Source organism: Procambarus clarkii, chromosome 37, assembly GCF_040958095.1.
Source record: "Procambarus clarkii isolate CNS0578487 chromosome 37, FALCON_Pclarkii_2.0, whole genome shotgun sequence".
Lineage (NCBI taxonomy): Eukaryota > Metazoa > Arthropoda > Malacostraca > Decapoda > Cambaridae > Procambarus > Procambarus clarkii.
The window spans coordinates 24,025,408-24,050,407 of NC_091186.1; the positions used below are offsets into that span (position 1 = coordinate 24,025,408).

Here is a 25,000-nt window from a genome sequence, read left to right on the forward strand (position 1 = left end):
TCTCTCCTCTACCTTTCTCCCTCTTTCTTTGACTCGCTCTTCCCTTTGCTTTCTCTCTCTCTCCCTCTTCCTCCTTCTCCTCTCCCTCCCTTCTTCTTCTCTCTCTTCCCCTCTCTTCCTCTTCTCTCTCTCTCTCTCTCTCTCTCTCTCTCTCTCTCTCTCCTCTCTCTCTCTCTCTTCTTCTTCTTCTCTCTCTTCTCTTCTTCTCTTCTCTCTTCTTCTCTCTCTCTCTCTCCTCTCTCTCTCTCTCTCTCTCTCTCTCTCTCTCTCTCTCTCTCTCTCTCTCTCTCTCTCTCTCTCTCTCTCTCTCTCTCTCTCTCTCTCTCTCTCTCTCTCTCTCTCTCTCTCTCTCTCTCTCTCTCTCTCTCTCTCTCTCTCTCTCTCTCTCTCTCTCTCTCTCTCTCTCTCTCTCTCTCTCTCTCTCTCTCTCTCTCTCTCTCTCTCTCTCTCTCTCTCTCTCTCTCTCTCTCTCTCTCTTCTCTCTCTCTCTCTCTCTCTTTTTTTTTTTTTTTTTTTTTTTTTTTAAACTAAGACTAGGATTCATAAGGGATGCCTAATAACATACCTAGTGAAACTGCAAGCAAGAGCTGTTATCCTACCTCAGCTCATCTGAAGCCTACACCTAGAAACTCATTTATTACATAAGAGTATACTTTGAAACTAACACAATGGGAACTATCATATATTAACTTATGTAAGCTAAGTTGAAACCTACTCCTAGATGCCCATTTATTTCATGAGCCTGGTATTTTTTGCTTTAGAAGGAATAGCCTTTATTCATTAAAAAACATTAAGTAACAATCATATAAGGAACAGGATGATCTTGTAGCCAGCTGTGTGCCAGAGTCTTCATGTGAACAGTTGACCTGATCTCCCGTGTATCAATCTGTTGAGCGAACAAGTTCCAGATGCGAGTAAGTCTCGGAAGGAATGAACGCTGATGGAGTGATGTTCTTGAGAATGGCACTTCCAGCATGAGACTGTTGAAGGTTGAGAGCCTAGTGTTACGAGTGGGAACTACTGGTACTCCACGGAGTTGGGCCAAGTGCGGAACTTTGAGGATGTTGGCCTTGTACATAACAGTAAGACCAACAACGTCCCGACGGTGTTGCAGGCTCTGATGTTCAGACCGTTCCCACCAGACTTGGTCAAGACTAGATATAAGCCTTCTAGCCCGTCTCTCCACTTTGTCCAACAGTCTGACGAAAGATGGGGGGCAGGCAATCCAGGAAAGGGGTGCATACTCAAGATGGGAGCGAACTTGAGCTTCATATAAGGTTTTGCATCCCTTGCTGTCAAGAAGATATGAGATGCGCCGTAGTGCTGTAAGTTTCCTGGCTGCCTTTTTAGCTAGTTTACCACATGGCTCTTCATTGTCATTGAAGAGTCGAACTTCATTCCCAAGATGTCAAATTCTTCTGTGAACTCTAGGGATTTGCCACCCATTTGCAGTTCTGTCCGATTCGCCATGTGCAGTCTAGTTATCATCATCGCTTGAGTCTTCTCAGCCGCAAATGTGACCTGCCATCTCCTACCCCAGGTAGAAATTGCTGAAAGTTTGTGATTAATGATTCTTGCAGCAGTTAGCATTTCCTCCTTTCTGTATGTAAAGGTTAGAGTACAGTCATCAGCATAGGCTTGAGCTTCAGGAATGAGATGAAGAAGATCGTTGAAATAAACATTCCACAGCAGAGGGCCAAGCACACTACCCTGTGGAACGCTGGCACCAATTGAGTGGCTATCGGATTCTGCTCCATTGAGGACCACCCTTAGAGTCCGTTCTTGAAGGTAGTCTTTTAATAACACTAAGATGGAGCCTGCAATGCCTAAAGCTTGAAGCTTCACTGCTAGTCCAGAGTGCCAGACCCGATCAAAGGCTCCTGCTATATCTAGAGCAACAACACAGCTGATCTTGGACTCATCCAGTGACTGATGCCACTTAGAGGAGAGATTTAGCAAAAGATCAGCAGCAGATCGGCCTTTTCTAAAACCATACTGTCGATCACAAATTAGCCGATGACGGTCAAAAAATGATGTCATTTGCTGAGCAATTAATGATTCTAGGATCTTGCCAGTAATGGAAAGCAGTGACACAGGTCTGTAGTTACCAACTACTGAGCGGCTCTTCTTTTTGTGCACTGGAACAACGTCTGCCTTCTTCCATAAGGAGGGCCAAATTCCTTGAACTAGGCACAGTTGGAAGAGGCGCGTGAGAGGTGGAGCCAACAGGTCAGCGCAGCAGCGTAGTAGTCTTGGACTGACCTTATCTGGCCCCACAGCTTTGCTTGTGTCTAGCGTGTTAAGGAGATGGAGAACTTCAGCCTGATTTATAACCACTTCAGTCAACTTAGACACAGTGCATGGGGCAAGATGTGGAGGCTGACGTTCAGGATCAGGGACCTGCATCTTGGAAGCAAAGTGGTTTGCCAGTAAATCAGCCTTCTCCTGATTGCTGGTTGCCACAGTACCATCTTCTCTGTTTAGAGGTGGGATTGTGTCCTCAGATGAGTACCCCTGCCGATCCTTCACCAGGGACCACCAGACCTTGGATCCAACCCTTCCAGATGCAAGTTTTCTTCGAGTTTCGGATTCCCATCTGGATATAGCCCACTTTTGAACTTCTTTCATTATTCGACAAGATTGTCTATGAATGTTTCTGTTATGAGCAGAGGGATGCCGTTTAAATCTCCTCCAGGCCTTGTTTTTGGCTTCAGCTGCCATCCGGCACCGATATCCAAACCAAGGCTGATCAGTGGGCTTGGTCACATACTGCCGGTGAGGGATATGCCTATACTGGAGGTCCAGTATATGACTGGTGAAAGCGTTTACTTGGCTGTTCACGTCCCCCTGGAGCAAGGCATGCCAATCAGTTACTTCAAGCTCTGAACGTAGGGCTGGCCAGTTCCCTCTGTCCCATAGCCAGGTAGTACGAACAGATTCTTCACCTCGATCTGTCGGGATAGCCAGTGTAGTAAAGACAGCCTGGTGGTCTGAAGAACCAACATATCCCAGAGGTCTGCAATTAACAATATTTGCAGGAAGGTCAGTTACGACAGGATCAAGGGACGAGCCTGATATGTGGGTAGGAAAACTCACAAAATTTTCAAGGTTAAAAACTGCTAAGAGTTCATCAAAATCCCTCTGTATAAGATACTGGTTGAGGTCACCTACAATTATAATGTGCTGACAGTTGTGCTGCATTAGCAGGGAGTCTAGGTTGTCCATCAGGAAGGTGATTGGAGAAGCACCCTGCCATTGAGGTCTGTACATTGCACATAAGAGAATTGAGGTACCTGGATTTAAGCATACTTTGAAGAACATAATTTCAAGATGACCAGGAATGACCACATCAATGTGTTGTGCATACACAGATTTGCTGGTGCACACTGCAACACCCCCTCCTTGACCCTGCCTATCTCGGCGCAACCATGAGGTATAACCGGCAATTGTTGCAAAGTTCTCAGGGGTCCTGTCATTAGAAATGTTTCTAGCACAACAACCACATCAGGACGATGAGTGTTCACAAAGCTGTGTGTGAGATCGCCAACTTGGTCATGAAGCCCCTAATGTTGGCAGACAATATGCTGATCGATTGACTCCTCATCTCTGCAAGTTGTTTGAGAATTCAACTGCTGTGTATGGAGGCAGACTTCGTTGCTGCTGTGCTGGTGGAGTGTAAATCTGCTGAGCTGAATAAGGCACAACGACACTTCAGGGATTGGGTATGGATAGTAGGGTGCTGACGAGTAAGAGTATGCACCAAGTCTGAGTATTTCTGAGATTGATCTGTGATTAGATCTCTAAACATTTGTTCCTGTCTATCCAGGACCCTTTTGGTACGACAACGTGTCCAGTTGATGACCTGTTCGGTGGCAGTAATTACATCTGAGATCTCTTCGACACGTATCAGCTGTATGCCCCCGCGGATTGCATTTAGAGCAGGGGCTTACTTTAAGCCACTGATTCAGGTGATGAGACCAATGCTGAGTGTGTTGCTGGTGTTGTTGTTCAGGGCCTTGTTGAGGTAGGTGATGTAGTGCCTGGTTATGGTTATGTTGTGGCTGAGGGTGTGGAGGCCGGTGTTGTGTTGTTCCGTGCCTTGTTGAGGTTGGTGATGCAGTGCTGGTTATGTGTTGCTGAGGGTGTGGAGGCCTGTGTTGTTGTTGTTCAGGGTCTTGTTGAGGTTGGTGATGCAGTGCCTGGTTATGTGTTGCTGAGGGTGTGGAGGCCGGTGGTGGTGTTGTTCAGGGTCTTGTTGAGGTTGGTGATGCAATACCTGATTATGGTTATGTTGTAGCTGAGGGTGTGAAGGCCGAGAACGCTGAGAAGGACGGATATGTCTTCGACCAATCCTTCTAGGCCTTCGTTGACTAGTTGAGTTTTGATTTGGCCCTTGTACTGGTACAGTGGGCACCGCGTGATTGACAGTTGTAGATGTCGGTACCAGGTGTCAGAATTAGCAGGAGTGGAAGTCACACTGGGTATTGTATTTAAACTACTGTGCGTTTCCACAGTTGGTGTGACAGAAGGTGTTGGTTGCAACAAAGATGTGTCTGGAAGACCTGCAGATGGATTTGCAGATTCGGAGTTAGGGGTCAAAGCTTCCTGTGAGGCTTTATGTTTGGATGGAAGTCCCACCAAGCTTTAGCCTCGGAGTTACTAGCAATGTGATTAGACCAGCAACTGTCAACCTCGGCCACTTGTGCAGAGCAGCTTGTGTCTGCTGTTGATACTGTGTTCTGATTTTCACACACTGCCTTGAAGGAGTCAATGAGCCCCAGAATGTCAATTAGAGCCTCCCTATGTTGGAGAAACTTCTGGGGAGAGTTTGTAAAACTGAATAAACGCAGCCTGTTGATCAGGAGATGTGTCAGCTAGGAAGGAATTTGTCAGGTCATGCTGTGGTGCAAAGTCAGTTTCCGTGTCGTACTCCACAGGATCAGCAATTCCCCGCTGGGTCCTGAGATCTGGCACTTGAGTACAAACAGAAGTCCAGAGTCGGTCTTGCACTGTGTATGACAGATGTTAAGACAATTATCCTCCTTGCACTGAACAAACTCTTTTTTCCTTGTAGTATACCCACAAACACAACAGAAATATTGTGGAAGATATCCAGACACAGATCTAGGTTTCAAGATCTTAATATGATTCGACATAGCTACGCCCAGAAAAAAAAGTCACTCTAGGCAAGCACAGAGACACCTGGCAGCGAGAGAGAGGCCAGTCAGCTGACCTGACCGTTGGGACTCGGCGGGGGGGGAGGAGCGATGCCGGCGGCAGCCTGCCCGCGCCTGGCTCAATCTAGTCCTCCCTGGTAAACACGCACCACAAAATCACTAAAATCACGAAGGTTACACGGTTTTCACTGTCAGAACACTATCCACAGCGATCACTGAGTATTCACACACGTCACACGCTAAGCTCAGTTTCCAGCGAGCTGATAAACTCCGAAATTTTTCAAAAAAACAACAGCGCCAAGAAGCCGCACAACCTCCCCCTTCTGAGTCAACTCTCTCTCTCTCTCCTCTCTCTCTCTCTCTCTCTCTCTCTCTCTCTCTCTCTCTCTTTCTCTGTCTCTCTCTCTCTCTCTCTCCTCTCTCTCCTCTCTCTCTCTCTCTCTCTCTCTCTCTCTCTCTCTCTCTCTCTCTTTCTCTGTCTATCTCTCTCTCTCTCTCTCTCTTCTCTCTCTCTCTCTCTCTCTCTCTCTCTCTCTCTCTCTCTCTCTCTCTCTCTCTCACTCTCTCTCTCTCTCTCTCTCTCTCTCTCTCTTGTGGTCTTCGCAAGGGATGGCCTCCTGCATCTAGGAAGCGCATGGTCACAGCAGGATTGGAAAAATAAAGTGATTGAGCAGTTAGACTAAACAGAATATTTTTTTAAATTTTGCCCCGAGGGGCGAGTTTATTGGGCAGCGCCACTCATCTTGTGAGTGGACACACCGCCATAGCAGTATGTACAACACTCCCCAATAGGAAGAAAACCCGCTGGGTTGTTAAACAGAAGATGAAGGAACCTAACGTAAAGCGAGCAAATTCGTGAGGCCCTGAACACCAGGCAGAACCCATAAACACCGTCCAGGGATAAGGGAAGCTGACACCCCTTAGATGAGTAACCGGGAAGCAGGGAAGTTATAAGAGGATAGTTAAAGATGCTGCTTGAGACCCATAGCTCATGACAACATTTCCGGTCATGTACGCTAAAGAAGGCTCGCTCCTCCGTCTCAAAACAGACATTTTAAGAGAGGAGAACTACCAGACAGCTAGAAAACAGCTAATACTATCTGTACCCGTAAGAGAGAATGTCTATTTGTCCAAAGTTGGGGGCCAGATGCTTGGGGCTAATCTCACTCAATTGGCAGAGGAAATGGTCTGGGGGAACATAGGCTAGTGGGGGGGGGGGGGGTCGCCAGAATTCAAGCGGGAAAAACGTGCCAGGGGTGACATTCAGACCTCGACGTCCATCTTTGGCACTGGCTGCCCCACTAACCCTATAAATATTTTGAAAACAAAAAATGTAAACATCTGTTTATTCTTATGTTTATTAATATGCAACATTATTCACCAATGTTAAAATTAACAAACTATTTCTGATATTCATATTTTATCCGTAACCCAATAAAACACGTAAGAAAATACAACCTCCAGTCCTGGGAGGTAGAGATAGCCTAAGCTACTCTATCCCTTTGAGATGTATTTTTTCCTTGTCTCAATAAACATACTTGAACTTGAACCACCAGTACTCCCTCAGTCCCACTATAAGCAGGCTGACACACACACACACACACACACACACACACACACACACACACACCACACACACACACACACACACACACACACACACACACACACACACCGAGCCTATTAGACCTGATTTTCACCCAGAACGTAGAAGATATCGAGAATTTAGAGCATGAAATACCTCTAGGGGCCAGTGACCATTGTGTCCTAGTCTTTGACTACATGATGGAATTCAAACTTATGACCATGGGACAAGAGATCTGGGAAAGGAGAGCTGACTACAGGAAAGGGGACTATATGAGGATAAGGGACTATCTGGGTGAAGTGCAGTGGGAGGAAGAAATTAGAGGAAAAACAGTCCAAGATATGATGGACCTAGTCATACAGAAATGCCAGGAGGCCGAAGAGAGATTTATACCAACGGTAAAGGGAAAAAATAAGAAGGAATATAATAACCCATGGTTTAATAGACAGTGTCAGGAAGCAAAAATGGCCAGCAGACGGGAGTGGAGGAAGTACAGAAGACAAAGAACAGAGGACGACAGAAGCAGATACAACAGAGCTAGGAACGATTACATTAACATAAGACGAACATCGGGAAAGGGACTATGAGAACGATATTGCAATCAAAGCGAAAAAACAACCTAAGTTACTACACAGTCATATAAGAAGAAAAATGTCGGTGAACGACCAAGTGACAAGACTAAGGAAGACAGAGGGGGCATATACTGAAAGTGACAAGGAAATCTGCGAGGCACTGAATGCCAGTTTCCATGGAGTGTTCACTACCGAGCCTGAGCAGCTCCCATTGTTGGAAGGGGTTACCCTAGATGAAAGACTATCAGATATAGAGGTGACAGCAGAGGAGGTAATGAAACAGTTGACAACTCTAGATGCAACTAAAGCAGTTGGACCAGACAAAGTATCACCGTGGATACTAAAAGAAGCAGCACAGGCCCTCAGCGTGCCTCTGGCAATGATCTTTAATGAGTCACTTATGTCAGGAGAATTGCCCAGTTGCTGGAAGAAGGCAAATGTCGTGCCGATCTTCAAGAAAGGAGATAGGGAGGAGGCACTTAACTACAGACCTGTATCACTGACAAGCATCCCCTGTAAAATACTGGAAAGAATAATTAGGCTGCGACTGGTTGCACACCTGGAGAACATTAGGTTTGTGAACAAACATCAACATGGGTTCTGGACAGGGAAATCGTGCCTAACAAACCTTCTGGAATTCTATGATAAAATAACGAGGATAAGACAGGACAGAGATGGTTGGGCAGACTGCATATTTCTGGACTGCCAAAAAGCCTTTGATACAGTACCGCACATGAGACTGCTGTTCAAGCTCGAGAGGCAGGCGGGGGTGGGGGGAAAGGTCCTAGAATGGATAAGGAACTACCTAACAGGAAGGAGCCAAAGAGTTACGGTAAGGGGCGAGAAGTCGGACTGGCGAACAGTAACAAGTGGAGTACCACAAGGATCGGTGCTGGGACCAATTCTATTTCTTGTATATGTTAACGACATGTTTACAGGCGTAGAGTCCTTCATGTCGATGTTTGCGGATGATGCAAAGTTGATGAGAAGAGTTGTGACAGATGAGGATTGCAGGATCCTCCAAGAGGACCTGAACAGATTGCAGAGATGGTCAGAGAAATGGCTACTAGAATTCAACACGAGCAAATGTAAAGTTATGGAAATGGGACTAGGAGATAGGAGACCAAAGGGACAGTACACAATGAAGGGGAACAGCCTACCTGTAACGACGCGTGAAAGAGACCTGGGGGTGGACGTAACACCTAATCTATCTCCTGAGGCACATATTAATAGGATAACGACAGCAGCGTACTCTACACTGGCAAAAGTTAGAACATCATTCAGAAACCTAAGTAAGGAGGCATTTAGGGCGCTTTACACTGCCTACGTAAGGCCAGTCTTAGAGTATGCCGCCTCATCATGGAGTCCCCATCTGAAGAAGCATATAATGAAACTGGAAAAGGTTCAGAGGTTTGCAACGAGACTCGTCCCAGAGCTACGAGGGATGGGGTATGAAGAGCGCCTGAGGGAACTGTGCCTTACGACACTAGAAAGAAGAAGGGAGAGGGGGGACATGATAGGAACGTATAAGATACTCAGAGGAATTGACAGAGTGGACATAGACGAAATGTTCACACGGAATAGTAACAGAACGAGAGGACATGGATGGAAGCTTGAAACTCAGATGAGTCACAGAGATGTTAGGAAGTTTTCTTTTAGCGTGAGAGTAGTGGGGAAATGGAATGCACTTCAGGAACAGGTTGTGGAAGCAAATACTATTCATAATTTTAAAACCAGGTATGATAGGGAAATAGGACAGGAGTCATTGCTGTAAACAACCGATGCTCGAAAGGCGGGATCCAAGAGTCAATGCTCGATCCTGCAGACACAACTAGGTGAGTACAACTAGGTGAGTACACACAGGTGGAAACTTAGTACCCAGATGAGCCACAGAGACGTTAGAAAGATTTTTTTCAGTGTCAGAGTAGTTAATAAATGGAATGCACTAGGAAGTGATGTGGTGGAGGCTGACTCCATACACAGTTTCAAATGTAGATATGATAGAGCCCAGTAGGCTCAGGAATCTGTACACCAGTTGATTGACAGTTGAGAGGCGGGACCAAAGAGCCAAAGCTCAACCCCCGCAAGCACAATTAGGTGAGTACAATTAGGTGAGCACACACACACACACACACACACACACACACACACACACACACACACACACACACACACACACACACACACACACACACACCACACACACACACACACACACACACACACACACACACACACACACACACACACACACACACACACACACACACACACACCTTCACACACACACACACACACACACACACACACACACACACACCACACACACACACACACACACACACACACATAGGGCATCCATGGTATAATAGGGCATGTATGGAAGCGAAGAAACTGAACAAAAAGGCGTGGAGGAACTTCCGGAATAACAGAACACCAGAAAGCAGAGAGAGATACCAGAGAACCAGGAATGAGTACGTCAGGGTGAGAAGAGAAGCAGAGAAAAATTTTGAAAATGATATAGCAAACAAAGCCAAGACCGAACCAAAGCTACTCCACAGTCACATCAGAAGGAAAACAACAGTGAAAGAACAGGTATTGAAACTTAGAACAGGCGAGGACAGGTATACAGAGAATGACAGAGAGGTGTGTGAGGAACTCAACAAGAGGTTCCAGGAGGTCTTCACAATAGAACAGGGTGAGGTCACTGTGCTAGGAGAAAGGGAGGTAAACCAGGCGGCCTTGGAGGAGTTCGAAATTACGAGAGAGGAGGTCAAGAGACACCTGCTGGATCTGGATGTTAGAAAGGCGGTTGGTCCAGATGGGATCTCACCATGGGTACTGAAAGAGTGTGCAGAGGCACTTTGCTTGCCACTCTCCATAGTGTATAGTAAATCACTAGAGACGGGAGACCTACCAGAAATATGGAAGACGGCGAATGTGGTCCCAATATACAAAAAGGGCGACAGACAAGAGGCACTGAACTACAGGCCAGTGTCCTTGACTTGTATACCATGCAAAGTGATGGAGAAGATCGTGAGAAAAAACCTGGTAACACATCTGGAGAGAAGGGACTTCGTGACAAATCGCCAACATGGATTCAGGGAGGGTAAATCTTGCCTTACAGGCTTGATAGAATTCTACGATCAGGTGACACAGATTAAGCAAGAAAGAGAGGGCTGGGCGGACGGCATTTTCTTGGATTGTCGGAAAGCCTTTGACACAGTACCGCATAAGAGGCTGGTACATAAGCTGGAGAGACAGGTGTAGCTGGTAAGGTGCTCCAGTGGATAAGGGAGTATCTAAGCAATAGGAAGCAGAGAGTTACGGTGAGGGGTGAGACCTCCGATTGGCGTGAAGTCACCAGTGGAGTCCCACAGGGCTCTGTACTCGGTCCTATCTTGTTTCTGATATATGTAAATGATCTCCCGGAGGGTATCGATTCATTTCTCTCAATGTTTGCGGACGATGCTAAAATTATGAGAAGGATTAAAACAGAAGAGGACTGTTTGAGGCTTCAAGAAGACCTAGACAAGCTGAAGGAATGGTCGAACAAATGGTTGTTAGAGTTTAACCCAACCAAATGTAATGTAATGAAGATAGGTGTAGGGAGCAGGAGGCCAGATACAAGGTATCATCTGGGAGAGGAAATTCTTCAGGAGTCAGAGAAGGAAAAAGACTTGGGGGTTGATATCACGCCAGACCTGTCTCCTGCAGCACATATCAAGCGGATAACATCAGCGGCATATGCCAGGCTGGCCAACATACGAACGGCATTCAGAAACTTGTGTAAAGAATCATTCAGAACTTTGTATACCACATATGTCAGGCCAATCCTGGAGTATGCAGCCCCAGCATGGAGTCCATATCTAGTCAAGGATAAGACTAAACTGGAAAAGGTTCAAAGGTTTGCCACCAGACTAGTACCCGAGCTGAGAGGTATGAGCTACGAGGAGAGACTACGGGAATTAAACCTCACTTCGCTGGAAGACAGAAGAGTTAGGGGGGACATGATCACCACATTCAAGATTCTGAAGGGGATTGATAGGGTAGATAAAGACAGTCTATTTAACACAAGGGGAACACGCACAAGGGGACACAGGTGGAAACTGAGTGCCCAAATGAGCCACAGAGATATTAGAAAGAACTTTTTTAGTGTCAGAGTGGTTGACAAATGGAATGCATTAGGAAGTGATGTGGTGGAGGCTGACTCCATACACAGTTTCAAGTGTAGATATGACAGAGCCCGATAGGCTCATGAATCTGTACACCTGTTGATTGACGGTTGAGAGGCGGGACCAAAGAGCCAGAGCTCAACCCCCGCAAACACAACTAGGTGAGTACAACTAGGTGAGTACACACACACACACACCTCCACACACACACACACACACACACACACACACACACACACACACACACACACATTAGAACTTCATTCAGAAACCTAAATGAGGAAGCTTTTAGGGCGCTTTACACTGCCTATGTGAGACCCGTCTTAGAGTATGCCGCGCCATCATGGAGCCCCCACCTGAAGAAACACATAAAGAAACTGGAGAAGGTTCAGAGGTTTGCGACGAGGCTTGTCCCAGAGTTACGAGGGATGGGATATGAAGAGCGGCTGAAGGAACTGAACCTAACGACACTAGAGAAAAGAAGGGAGAGAGGAGATATGATAGGGACATATAAAATACTCAGGGGAATTGATAAAGTGGAAATAGATGAAATGTTCACACGTAATAATAACAGAACGAGGGGACATGGGTGGAAACTGGAAACTCAGATGAGTCACAGAGATGTTAGGAAGTTTTCTTTTAGCGTGAGAGTAGTAGAAAAATGGAATGCACTTGGGGAACAGGTTGTGGAAGCAAATACTATTCATACTTTTAAAACTAGGTATGATAGGGAAATGGGACAGGAGTCATTGCTGTAAACAACCGATAGCTAGAAAGGCGGGATCCAAGAGTCAATGCTCGATCCTGCAAGCACATATAGGTGAGTATAGGTGAGTACACACACACACACACACACACACACACACACACACACACACACACACACACCTCCACACACACACACACACACACCTCCACACACACACACACACACACACACACACACCTTCACAAACACACACACACACACACACACCTTCACACACACACACACACACACACACACCTCCACACACGCACACACACACACACACACACACACACACACACACACACACACACACACACACACACACACACACACCTTCACACACACACACACACACACACACACACACACACACACACACACACACACACACACACACACACACACACCTCCACACACACACACACACACACACACACACACACACCTTCACACACACACACACACACACACACACACACACACACACACACACACACACACACACACACACACACACATATATACACAAATCAGATGGGTGATTCTTTAATTTTAAAGAAAAACTTCACACAGTTTTCTTTTCTTAAAGTAATATCAAACATTATTCACTGATTTTGTGGAAACCAAAATAAATGTTCTGATATTCAAACTTCAGCCGTACTACCATAAACACATGACTTCACTATATACTATCCTCCACTCCGCATCGTCCCGCATTCGGCTCTTCTAACTTCCCAAAGCTACAATCCTCACTTAAGACTTAATCGAAATCCTCAGATTAGGCAAAATTGTAATTAATTTTGTCAATAAAGATGTTAATAATAAAAAGGTAACTATTAAATATGAAAACATAAATTGTAAAAATTTTCTTTTCTTATTGAGAAAGGGTGAGAGATATAGAGAGTGGAAGTGAGAAATACAGATAGAGGAGAGGGAGGGGGAAAAAGAGAGTGGATAGACCTCATGGATGAATAGATGTATGGATAAATAGATTGATATATAGATGGATGTATATGAATGGATAGAGTGAGTGGATAAGCACATGAGACAGGGTGCTTGGATAAGCGTGAGAGAGAGAGAGTAGTTGGGTATTTAGGATATACCGTGAATGGGACAATAATCCTATCCTCTGGAACTTATGACAAGTTCGTATTATATGTATTAAAAACTTGGTATAATGACTGGTATTATCAACTTAGTATAATGACTGGTATTATTAACTTAGTATAATGACTGGTATTATTAACCTAATATGTTGACTGGTATTATTAACTTGCCTGACGACTAACATTCACTAAGACCTTCATGCGAGTCGTGGGACTAACACGTGTCTCTCCACAGGAGGGATCGAATGGTGTTGGGGCGGAGCTCGCAGCCTCGCCACGACGACAGGTGGCAGGACCCTCCAGGGCCCGGGACCCCCCGAGTATGGTCGTCCAGGGAGACTTCCGCAAGGTGGGTATCTAACACGCTTCTCTGTTGTCTTCTATTTGTGGTTTCCGCAAGGTGTGTGTCTTATACGCTTCTCTGTTGTCTTCTATTTGTGGTTTCTGCAAGGTGGGTGTCTTATACGCTTCTCTGTTGTCTTCTATTTGTGGTTTCTGCAAGGTGGGTATCTAATACGCTTCTCTGTTGTCTTCTATTTGTGGTTTCAGCAAGGTGGGTATCTAACACGCTTCTCTGTTGTCTTCTATTTGTGGCTTCTGCAAGGTGGATAGTCCTGAAGTCTTCTGTTTGTAGACTTCTTGAAGCGGAAGCACTTGCAGCGTTGTGGAACATGCTCGGTCTAAGGCCAGGACTGAAGGAGAGGTCGGCTTAGTTTTGGAATGATGTTTGTCGCACGGTGTTGAACATTCTCCAAAGCAAATGTCTTTCTGAAGATGATATTTGTACCGTTGAATACGTATCTTAATTTTTCCTTTGAAGTCAAAGGTTCGCTTAAGTATTCTTAGGGATTATTTGCCTTTTTTTTTACTGCAGTTCCCACTTGTACAGCTTTCAATGACGTGAATTCTAACTCCAAATTATTTTTCTTCAATCTGCTTCAAGGTAATGTTGTTCAGTTGATAGTTGTGATGTACATTGTTATGCCCCACATACAGTGTTTTGCATTTACCAATATTAAAAACATCTACCAGTCTTCCGACCATTTGTGGAGTTCATGTAGATCTTTGTGAGGCCTCAACATAATTTTAATTCATTACTTTACCACATAGCTTAGCGTCATCAGCAAATTTGATGATGTGGTTTACAATATTCTCGTCTACGTCATTGACGTAGATGACAATAAAGGGTTGGCCTCAACTGGACTCTTGCGGTACCCTCATTCACCACATTCCTCAAGTCAGATTCTTTTCAATTTATGACGACCTTTTGCTTTCCTTATCTTGACCATTTAATCATTTTAGTATTTTACCATTTATTCCATCTGCTTGTACTTCCGAGGACTTTCCTCGGAAGTCCTTTGTCTGAATAGCTGTTTATCTTCTCCACAAATGTGAGCAGGATTGTAAGGCAGGATCTATTTTGACCAAAAGTAAGTTAAGTGGGTATTATATTGAGCACTGTGAGATAACAAATGCTTCCTTCCTTAAGATTCTCTCCGAGACCTTGCAGGTATGTGAGGTTAGGATGATCGGACGGAACTTTTCTTCGGAACTTTTTCTGACTTTTTTTTGAAAATAGATTTGGCATTTGCATATTTCCAATCTAAAGGAACTATCCTTTGGTCCAAAGATTTTCTGAAAAGGAGTTCGAGTGGTAGACGTAGTTCATCTGCCAGTTCCTTTACGGCTCTGAATAGAATTCCGGCCACACCTGAGAGTGTGCGTGTGTATTAACGTCTCTGTTTTTGTGTGTGCGTGTGTATTAACGTCTCTGTTTTTGTGTGTGCGTGTGTATTAACGTCTCTGTTTTTGTGTGTGCGTGTGTATTAACGTCTCTGTTTTTGTGTGTGCGCGTGTATTAACGTCTCTGTTTTTGTGTGTGCGTGTGTATAAACGTCTCTGTTTTTGTTTGTGCGTGTGTATAAACGTCTCTGTTTTTGTGTGTGCGTGTGTATTAACGTCTCTGTTTTTGTGTGTGCGTGTGTATTAACGTCTCTGTTTTTGTGTGTGCGTGTGTATAAACGTCTCTGTTTTTGTGTGTGCGTGTGTATTAACGTCTCTGTTTTTGTGTGTGCGTGTGTATTAACGTCTCTGTTTTTGTTTGTGCGTGTGTATTAACGTCTCTGTTTTTGTTTGTGCGAGTGTATAAACGTCTCTGTTTTTGTGTGTGCGTGTGTATTAACGTCTCTGTTTTTGTTTGTGCGTGTGTATTAACGTCTCTGTTTTTGTTTGTGCGAGTGTATTAACGTCTCTGTTTTTGTGTGTGCGTGTGTATTAACGTCTCTGTTTTTGTTTGTGCGTGTATATTAACGTGTCTGTTTTTGTGTGTGCGTGTGTATTAACGTGTCTGTTTTTGTGTGTGCGTGTGTATTAACGTCTCTGTTTTTGTTTGTGCGTGAGCATATTTTATTACCTGTTTGACGTCAATATAAGCTTAGTGGTGCAGCTTAAGTTTGTGAAGACGAGAAAAGAAGCCAATTGAAAAATTGAGTTTGTCCATTTTCTCCCTGTTTATGTCCCACGTTGCCGGAATATCCCAAAATTCATTCACTTCCTCTGCTTCAAATATTTGCGCGAGTATTGTGATTTCTCGACTCTCTAGTGTGAACGCTGATGTTCACACTTCACAGAGTGTTCACACATGTTCACAGAGACACACGTCTCTGTTTTTGTGTGTGCGTGTGTATAAACGTCTGTGTTTTTGTGTGTGTGTGTGTGTGTGAACGCCTGTGTTTTTGATGTAAGCTATTCCTTCAAGAGTGTTGGTCGCCTTTTCTTCGTCTGCCCTATAACTTGGTCGGTCTTACCTTCTAAGCGCCCTACCGAGTCGTGTATCTTGGGTTTTACTTCTCATATAGGCATGAATGGGAAGATATAAGTAAATGGCATAAAATGACTTTGAATCTTCTTTACGATTAAGAAAGTTAATGTTATGTAGTTTCTTTTGGCTCGTCTGATTGGCTGGGTGGGTGAGTTTAATGCCCTGCTCTATATCTCTGATTGGCTGGGTGGGTGAGTTTAATGCCCTGCTCTATATCTCTGATTGGCTGGGTGGGTGAGTTTAATGCCCTGCTCTATATCTCTGATTGGCTGGGTGGGTGAGTTTAATGCCCTGCTCTATATCTCTGATTGGCTGGGTGGGTGAGTTTAATGCCCTGCTCTATATCTCTGATTGGCTGGGTGGGTGAGTTTAATGCCCTGCTCTATATCTCTGATTGGCTGGGTGGGTGAGTTTAATGCCCTGCTCTATATCTCTGATTGGCTGGGTGGGTGAGTTTAATGCCCTGCTCTATATCTCTGATTGGCTGGGTGGGTGAGTTTAATGCCCTGCTCTATATCTCTGATTGGCTGGGTGGGTGAGTTTAATGCCCTGCTCTATATCTCTGATTGGCTGGGTGGGTGAGTTTAATGCCCTGCTCTATATCTCTGATTGGCTGGGTGGGTGAGTTTAATGCCCTGCTCTATATCTCTGATTGGCTGGGTGGGTGAGTTTAATGCCCTGCTCTATATCTCTGATTGGCTGGGTGGGTGAGTTTAATGCCCTGCTCTATATCTCTGATTGGCTGGGTGGGTGAGTTTAATGCCCTGCTCTATATCTCATACTCCAAGTTGTTCTTTGTGGAGTTAAAACTTCTTTAGAGATTTTGGTTGGCTATTAGACTGTTTTAATTTTTATTATCTGTGTCAGTTATCAAATTCTCTGAACATATTTAGTAGAGGCAGCGTTGTTAACTGACTGGAATTTCTCAGTGGTAATTGTACAGTATATTACTGTACTCACCTAGTTGTACTCATCTAGTTGTGCTTGTGGGGGTTGAGCTCTGGCTCTTTGGTCCCGCCTCTCAACTGTCAATCAACAGGTGTACAGGTTCCTGAGCCTATTGGGCTCTATCATATCTACACTTGAAACTGTGTATGGAGTCAGCCTCCACCACATCACTGCCTAATGCATTCCATTTGTCAACCACTCTGACACTAAAACATGTAACACTGTAACACTGTAACATGCTCGGAGTGCAATGTCGTGGATAAGGCGCTCTCAGAGCTCCCGCTTTGCATGTAATGGGCAAGAAGACCTATTTCCAATCTCGCTGAATGCCAGACTCACTGAAGTTCATCCAGCTTATTATTTTATACATGATGAATAAGCGTTAGCTTGTCTTACGCAGTTTATTCATTGGCGATGAGAGAGAGTGTAGTGAAGATGGGTTAGCGATGAGGTGAGTAGTGAAGGATATAGAGAGGAATGGTGAAGGGTAGGGAAGTGGTGAAGAGTAGGGAAGATGGTGAAGGGTAGGGAAGGTGGTGACCATTCACCACCACACACCACCAACTACACCCCACGATAGCATCAACACACTCATTTACGATATCTCTTGGTGAGGTAAAAAAGCAACTATAAGACTTAATCCTGGCCCCGGAAGATAGCAGCGGCAGCAGGCGAACACAGAGGCGTCGACATTGAGCTCAGGAAGCGATATCATAACACATGATATCTGATTCATATCTCACAGCGTCCACACCACAAGACATTAAATATATCTTGTATAGTTTGACAGTGTCAAAACTTGGCATTCAGGTGTATAGTTCAGGGATATGTATAGATATGTATATGTGTGTTTCACTGACTGCTATACTTGAGGGGACTTTGTCCGTGTTTCGTTGTGTGTGCACGCGCGTGATAGCACGTATGGTTTTGAGTGTGTGTGTGTGTGTGAGCGCGTGCTTTGGGTTTTCTATGGCTGCAGGGTGAGCGCTTATATTTTGTGTGCGTGTGTATAGATGCCTGTGATTTTGTTTGTGCGTGTGTATTAACGTCTGTGTTTTTGTTTGTGCGTGTGTATTAACGTCTGTGTTTTTGTTTGTGCGTGTGTATTAACGTCTCTGTTTTTGTGTGTGCGTGTGTATAAACGTCTCTGTTTTTGTGTGTGCGTGAGCATATTTTATTACCTGTTTGACGTCAGTATAAGCTTAGTGATACAGCTTAAGTTTGTGAAGACGAGAAAAGAAGCCAATATTGTTTACCCTGTCTCCTTTTCTCATTTGAAAAAACAATCAATTATATCTCCATATAAACCTAAATCAACCCGCTCCAACATCTCCAAATTCAGTTTGCCCTAATGATAGTACAGTGTCTGCACAGTTTATGAACTTTGCTGTTTCTTCAAATGACTTTGATGTAGTGGATCGTTAAGGAAATTGATGAGCAGTTGAATGGGTCATAATTGAATTCCTCCTCCTCATCACTTCTACTAATTTTATTGTTGATACATCATGTTAATGTGATTTTTTTATGCTTTATTATTATTATTATTATTAGTAGTAGTAGTAGTGGTGTTTTTTGCTTTAGTAAAACGAATTCTATTTTCTTATTTTAGAATAGTTTGTGATTCCTTTTTAAGTTTGTACATTATTAATTTAGGCTCTTTACCTTATGTTGCCGTCGTTAGCGACAGTCGCGTCCCCTGCCGACGTTAGTAACTGTCGGATCTTGGGCTGTCGTCGTTAGTGACAGTCTTGTCTACTGTCGCCGACGTTAGAGTCGTGTCTTGTGTGTGTGTGTCGTGGAGAAACGACTCCTCCAACTTCTTCACTGAAATCCGTCACGCTAGCGTCTCTAAACTCCGCTCAAGACTTGGTAATTCCTCTAATTACTTCTCGACGGTAAAAGACCTCCTCCTCCTCCCAGGCGGAGCCCACCTGAATACCCTCACCTGGAGGCCAGCTGTCACTGGCGCCAGCTGTCACTGGCGCCACCTGTCACTGGCGCCACCTGTCACTGGCGCCACCTGTCACTGGCGCCACCTGTCACTGAGGCCAGCTGTCACTGGCGCCACCTGTCACTGGCGCCACCTGTCACTGGCGCCACCTGCCACTGGCGCCACCTGTCACTGGCGCCACCTGTCACTGGCGCCACCTGTCACTGGCGCCACCTGTCACTGGCGCCACCTGTCACTGAGGCCAGCTGTCACTGGCGCCACCTGTCACTGGCGCCACCTGTCACTGGCGCCACCTGTCACTGGCGCCACCTGTCACTGGCGCCACCTGTCACTGGCGCCACCTGTCACTGGCGCCACCTGTCACTGGCGCCACCTGTCACTGAGGCCAGCTGGCACTGGCGCCACCTGTCACTGGCGCCACCTGTCACTGAGGCCAGCTGGCACTGGCGCCACCTGTCACTGGCGCCACCTGTCACTGGCGCCACCTGTCACTGGCGCCACCTGTCACTGGCGCCACCTGTCACTGAGGCCAGCTGGCACTGGCGCCACCTGTCACTGGCGCCACCTGTCACTGGCGCCACCTGTCACTGGCGCCACCTGTCACTGAGGCCAGCTGGCACTGGCGCCACCTGTCACTGGCGCCACCTGTCACTGGCGCCACCTGTCACTGGCGCCACCTGTCACTGGCGCCACCTGTCACTGGCGCCACCTGTCACTGGCGCCACCTGTCACTGAGGCCACCTGTCACTGGCGCCACCTGTCACTGAGGCCACCTGTCACTGGCGCCACCTGTCACTGGCGCCACCTGTCACTGGCGCCACCTGTCACTGAGGCCACCTGTCACTGGCGCCAGCTGTCACTGGCGCCACCTGTCGCCACCATGACTCACTATGACGGGACGGGAGGGTCTTTGATAGTGACAGACAGAATTATCAGTGTAACTCACTATCGGTTGGTCATAGTTGGCAGAAATATATTATATCTCGTGTCAGAATTAAATTATTAAATTATTATTGTGGTTAGATTCCGCGTTCGAAACTTGGTAAGAAACACTGAAGAAAAGAAAGAAATTCATGATAAAAAAGTTGAATCTATGTAGAATTTTGGTACATAGTGTAAATATTGATGTTCTCTGATTGACATGTTCAGTTGTCCTGTTGATTGACGTCAAGTAATCATGAGTTAGAAACCGTGATTGACGTCAATCACCAGAGTTTCGAACCCCAGTTCGAAACTCGGGTTCGAACTCGGGTGTGTGTGTTATTGTCTGGAGGTCAGCACCAGGTGTGTGACACTCTTGCCTCTGAACACCCTCGAGGGAGAATTTGAGTTCAACCTGAGAATTTTATAATGGCTTTTAGTCCGTCAACTTCACACCAGAGAGTGTTTTATGTAGCTGTTGATGGTGTGTGTGTGTGGGTGTGTGTGTGTGTACTCACCTATTTGTACTCACCTATTTGTGCTTGCGGGGGTTGAGCTTTGGCTCTTTGGTCCCGCCTCTCAACTGTCAATCAACTGGTGTACAGATTCCTGAGCCTACTGGGCTCTATCATATCTACATTTAAAACTGTGTATGGAGTCAGCCTCCACCACATCACTGCCTAATGCATTCCATCCGTTAACTACTCTGACACTAAAAAAGTTCCTTCTAACGTCTCTGTGGCTCATGTGAGTACTCAGTTTCCACCTGTGTCCCCTTGTTCGCGTCCCACCAGTGTTGAATAGTTTATCTTTGTTTACCCGGTCGATTCCTCTGAGGATTTTGTAGGTTGTGATCATGTCTCCCCTTACTCTTCTGTCTTCCAGTGTCGTAAGGTGCATTTCCCGCAGCCTTTCCTCGTAACTCATGCCTCTTAGTTCTGGGACTAGTCTAGTGGCATACCTTTGGACTTTTTCCAGCTTCGTCTTGTGCTTGACAAGGTACGGGCTCCATGCTGGGGCCGCATACTCCAGGATTGGTCTTACATATGTGGTGTACAAGATTCTGAATGATTCCTTACACAGGTTCCTGAACGCTGTTCTGATGTTAGCCAGCCTCGCATATGCCGCAGACGTTATTCTTTTTATGTGGGCTTCAGGAGACAGGTTTGGTGTGATATCAACTCCTAGATCTTTCTCTCTGTTCGTTTCATTAAGTACTTCATCTCCTATTCTGTATCCTGTGTTTGGCCTCCTATTTCCACCACCTAGTTTCATTACTTTGCATTTACTCGGGTTGAACTTCAACAGCCATTTGTTGGACCATTCACTCAGTCTGTCTAGGTCATCTTGTAGCCTCCTACTATCGTCCTCAGTTTCAATCCTCCTCATAATTTTTGCATCATCGGCAAACATTGAGAGAAACGATTCTATACCCTCTGGAAGATCATTTACATATATCAGAAACAGTATAGGTCCAAGGACTGACCCCTGCGGTACTCCACTCGTAACGTCTCGCCAATCTGAGACCTCACCCCTCACACTGACTCGTTGTCTCCTGTTACTTAGGTACTCCTGTATCCAACGGAGTACCTTCCCTTTCACTCCAGCCTGCATCTCCAGTTTTTTCACTAACCTCTTGTGTGGCACTGTGTCAAAGGCTTTCTGACAATCCAAAAATATGCAGTCTGCCCACCCTTCTCTTTCTTGCCTTATTTTTGTTGCCTGGTCGTAGAATTCAAGTAACCCTGTGAGGCAGGACCTGCCATCCCTGAATCCATGTTGATGCTGTGTTACAAAGTTCTTTCGCTCCAGATGTTCCACTAGCTTTCTTCGCACAATCTTCTCCATCAACTTGCATGGTATGCAGGTTAGGGACACTGGTCTGTAATTCAGTGCCTCCTGTCTATCCCCTTTCTTGTATATCGGGACTACGTTAGCTGCTTTCCAAATTTCTGGCAGTGTGTGTGTGTGTGTGTGTGTGTGTGTGTGTGTGTGTGTGTGTGTGTGTGTGTGTGTGTGTGTGTGTGTGTGTACTCACCTATATGTGTACTCACCTATATGTGCTTGCAGGATCGAGCATTGACTCTTGGATCCCGCCTTTCTAGCTATCGGTTGTTTACAGCAATGACTCCTGTCCCATTTCCCTATCATACCTAGTTTTAAAAGTATGAATAGTATTTGCTTCCACAACCTGTTCCCCAAGTGCATTCCATTTTTCTACTACTCTCACGCTAAAAGAAAACTTCCTAACATCTCTGTGACTCATCTGAGTTTCCAGTTTCCACCCATGTCCCCTCGTTCTGTTATTATTACGTGTGAACATTTCATCTATTTCCACTTTGTCAATTCCCCTGAGTATTTTATATGTCCCTATCATATCTCCTCTCTCCCTTCTTTTCTCTAGTGTCGTAAGGTTCAGTTCCTTCAGCCGCTCTTCATATCCCATCCCTCGTAACTCTGGGACAAGCCTCGTCGCAAACCTCTGAACCTTCTCCAGTTTCTTTATGTGTTTCTTCAGGTGGGGGCTCCATGATGGCGCGGCATACTCTAAGACGGGTCTCACGTAGGCAGTGTAAAGCGCCCTAAAAGCTTCCTCATTTAGGTTTCTGAATGAAGTTCTAATTTTCGCCAGTGTAGAGTACGCTGCTGTCGTTATCCTATTTATATGTGCCTCAGGAGTTAGATTAGGTGTCACATCCACTCCCAGGTCTCTTTCTCGAATCGTTACAGGTAGGCTGTTCCCCTTCATTGTGTACTGTCCCTTTGGTCTCCTGTCACCTGATCCTATTTCCATAACTTTACATTTACTGGTGTTAAACTCCAGTAGCCATTTCCCTGACCATCTCTGCAGCCTGTTTAAGTCCTCTTGGAGGATCCTACAATCCTCGTCTGTCACAACTCTTCTCATTAATTTTGCGTCATCTGCAAACATTAACATGTATGATTCCACTCCTGTAAGCATATCATTTACGTAAATTAGAAAGAGGATTGGTCCCAGCACCGATCCTTGAGGTACTCCACTTGTTACTGTTCGCCAGTCCGACTTTTCGCCCCTTACCATTACCCTCTGGCTCCTTCCTGTTAGGTAGTTCTTCGCCCATACTAGGGCCTTTCCGCTTACTCCTGCCTGCCTCTCAAGTTTGTATAGCAGTCTCATGTGCGGTACCGTATCAAAGGCCTTTTGGCAGTCAAGAAATATGCAGTCTGCCCAGCCTTCTCTGTCCTGCCTTATCCTTGTTACTTTATCATAGAATTCTAAAAGGTTTGTTAGGCATGATTTCCCTGTCCAGAACCCATGTTGGTGCTTGTTTACAAACCCAATGCTCTCCAGGTGCTCAACAAGTCTTAGCCTAATTATTCTTTCAAGTATTTTGCAGGGGATGCTTGTCAGTGATACGGGTCTGAAGTTAAGTGCCTCCTCCCTATCACCTTTTTTGAAAATCGGTACGACATTTGCCTTCTTCCAGCAACTGGGCAATTCTCCCGACATAAGTGACTCATTAAAGATCATTGCCAGAGGCACGAGTGTGGGTGTGTGGGTGTGTGGTGTGTGTGTGTGTGGGTGTGTGTGTGTGTGGGTGTGTGTGTGTGTGCGTGTGTGTGTGTGTGCGTGTGTGTGTGTGTGTGTGTGTGTGTGTGTGTGTGTGTGTGTGTGTGTGTGTGTGTGTGTGTGTGTGTGTGTGTGTGTGCAGTTGATGGTGGTGGTATGTGTGTGTATGTGTGTGTGTGTGTGTATGTGTGTGTATGTGTGTGTGTGTGTGTGTATGTGTGTGTGTGTGTGTGTGTGTGTATGTGTGTGTGTGTGTGTGTGTGTGTGTGTGTGTGTGTGTGTGTGTGTGTGTGTGTGTGTGTGTGTGTGTGTGTGTGTGTGCAGCTGGTGGTGGTGTTTATGCAGCTGGCTGGAGTGAGTGACAGCTGGAGAGCGAGGCCTGGCTCTCCAGCCCGGCCTAAGGTCAAGGGTCACATTCATCACTAGATGTTTACAATGTGTGCTCATTCCTTTTAGCGTCCCCCTTGCGTTTGTTTGTTTGTTTGTTTGTGCTTGTGAGCGTGCACGTGTATGTTATGTGCGTGTAATGTACTTTCCTAGCTGTGTGTGTATGCGTATCTGAGTGTGTGTGTTTGTGTGTAATGTAATGACTCTCATGTCTTCTTTTGAAGTCTCTCTCTCTCTCTCTCTCTCTCTCTCTCTCTCTCTCTCTCTCTCTCTCTCTCTCTCTCTCTCTCTCTCTCTCTCTCTCTCTCTCTCTCTCTCTCTCTCTCATGTTCCTTGTTTCTCTTCAGTATCAGGTCCTCATAATTCCAGGTCGAGCTTCGGTGCAAACCTCTGTACATTTCCTAACTTTCTTATAGGTCATTTTGAGGTGAGGGGGGGGGGGTCTTCACGGTGGGTTGGGATGCATACTCTAGGACGGGTCTCGTGTAGGTGGTGTTATGTGATTCCAATGTCTCCTTATTTAGAGTCCTGAACGATGTTCTGACATTCGTATTACGTGCGATGAGAAAAATCTATTGCCCTGAACCATCAAAATAATTAAATTACAAATAATTAATTAAATAATTAATAAATTATTAATACATAAATAATTACAAATATAATTTTATCTAAAAAATAAATAACTTTTAAATAAAAATTTGTGAATATTAATTAGGCTAATTAGATGATTTGTATTAAAGGAGTGTATTGATCAATACTACAAAAATATATATATAGAAATAAAATCTTGCTAATTAATTAGGGTAATTACTCACGGACTGGTTAATTGCTCTGTAATTAACACAGCCTTGTTAAAAGGAAGCTCGGGGGACATCTAATCTAATCACTCACTTATGGATCTAAAGTAAATCTGGACACCAGAGGCAATAATAGTACTGAACACAACATGAGCATTGGACACACACACACACACACACATACACACTCGAGGGGCTTGGTAGCCTGGTGGATAGCGCGCAGGACTCGTAATTCTGTGGCGCGGATTCGATTCCCGCG

At 45.3% G+C, this 25,000-nt stretch overlaps 1 protein-coding gene across 6 annotated transcripts in view; it reads left to right on the forward strand.

Moving 5' to 3' along the window:
• Positions 1–25,000, forward strand: part of RhoGAP100F (Rho GTPase activating protein at 100F) — a 424,062-nt gene that overhangs the window by 309,698 nt on the left and 89,364 nt on the right. For all 6 annotated transcript variants that reach the window (XM_069337262.1, XM_069337263.1, XM_045754600.2 and 3 more), the window contains one exon: positions 13,602–13,715. In XM_069337262.1, coding sequence (XP_069193363.1) covers positions 13,602–13,715 — 114 coding nt within the window. The remainder of the gene's footprint in view (positions 1–13,601; positions 13,716–25,000) is intronic.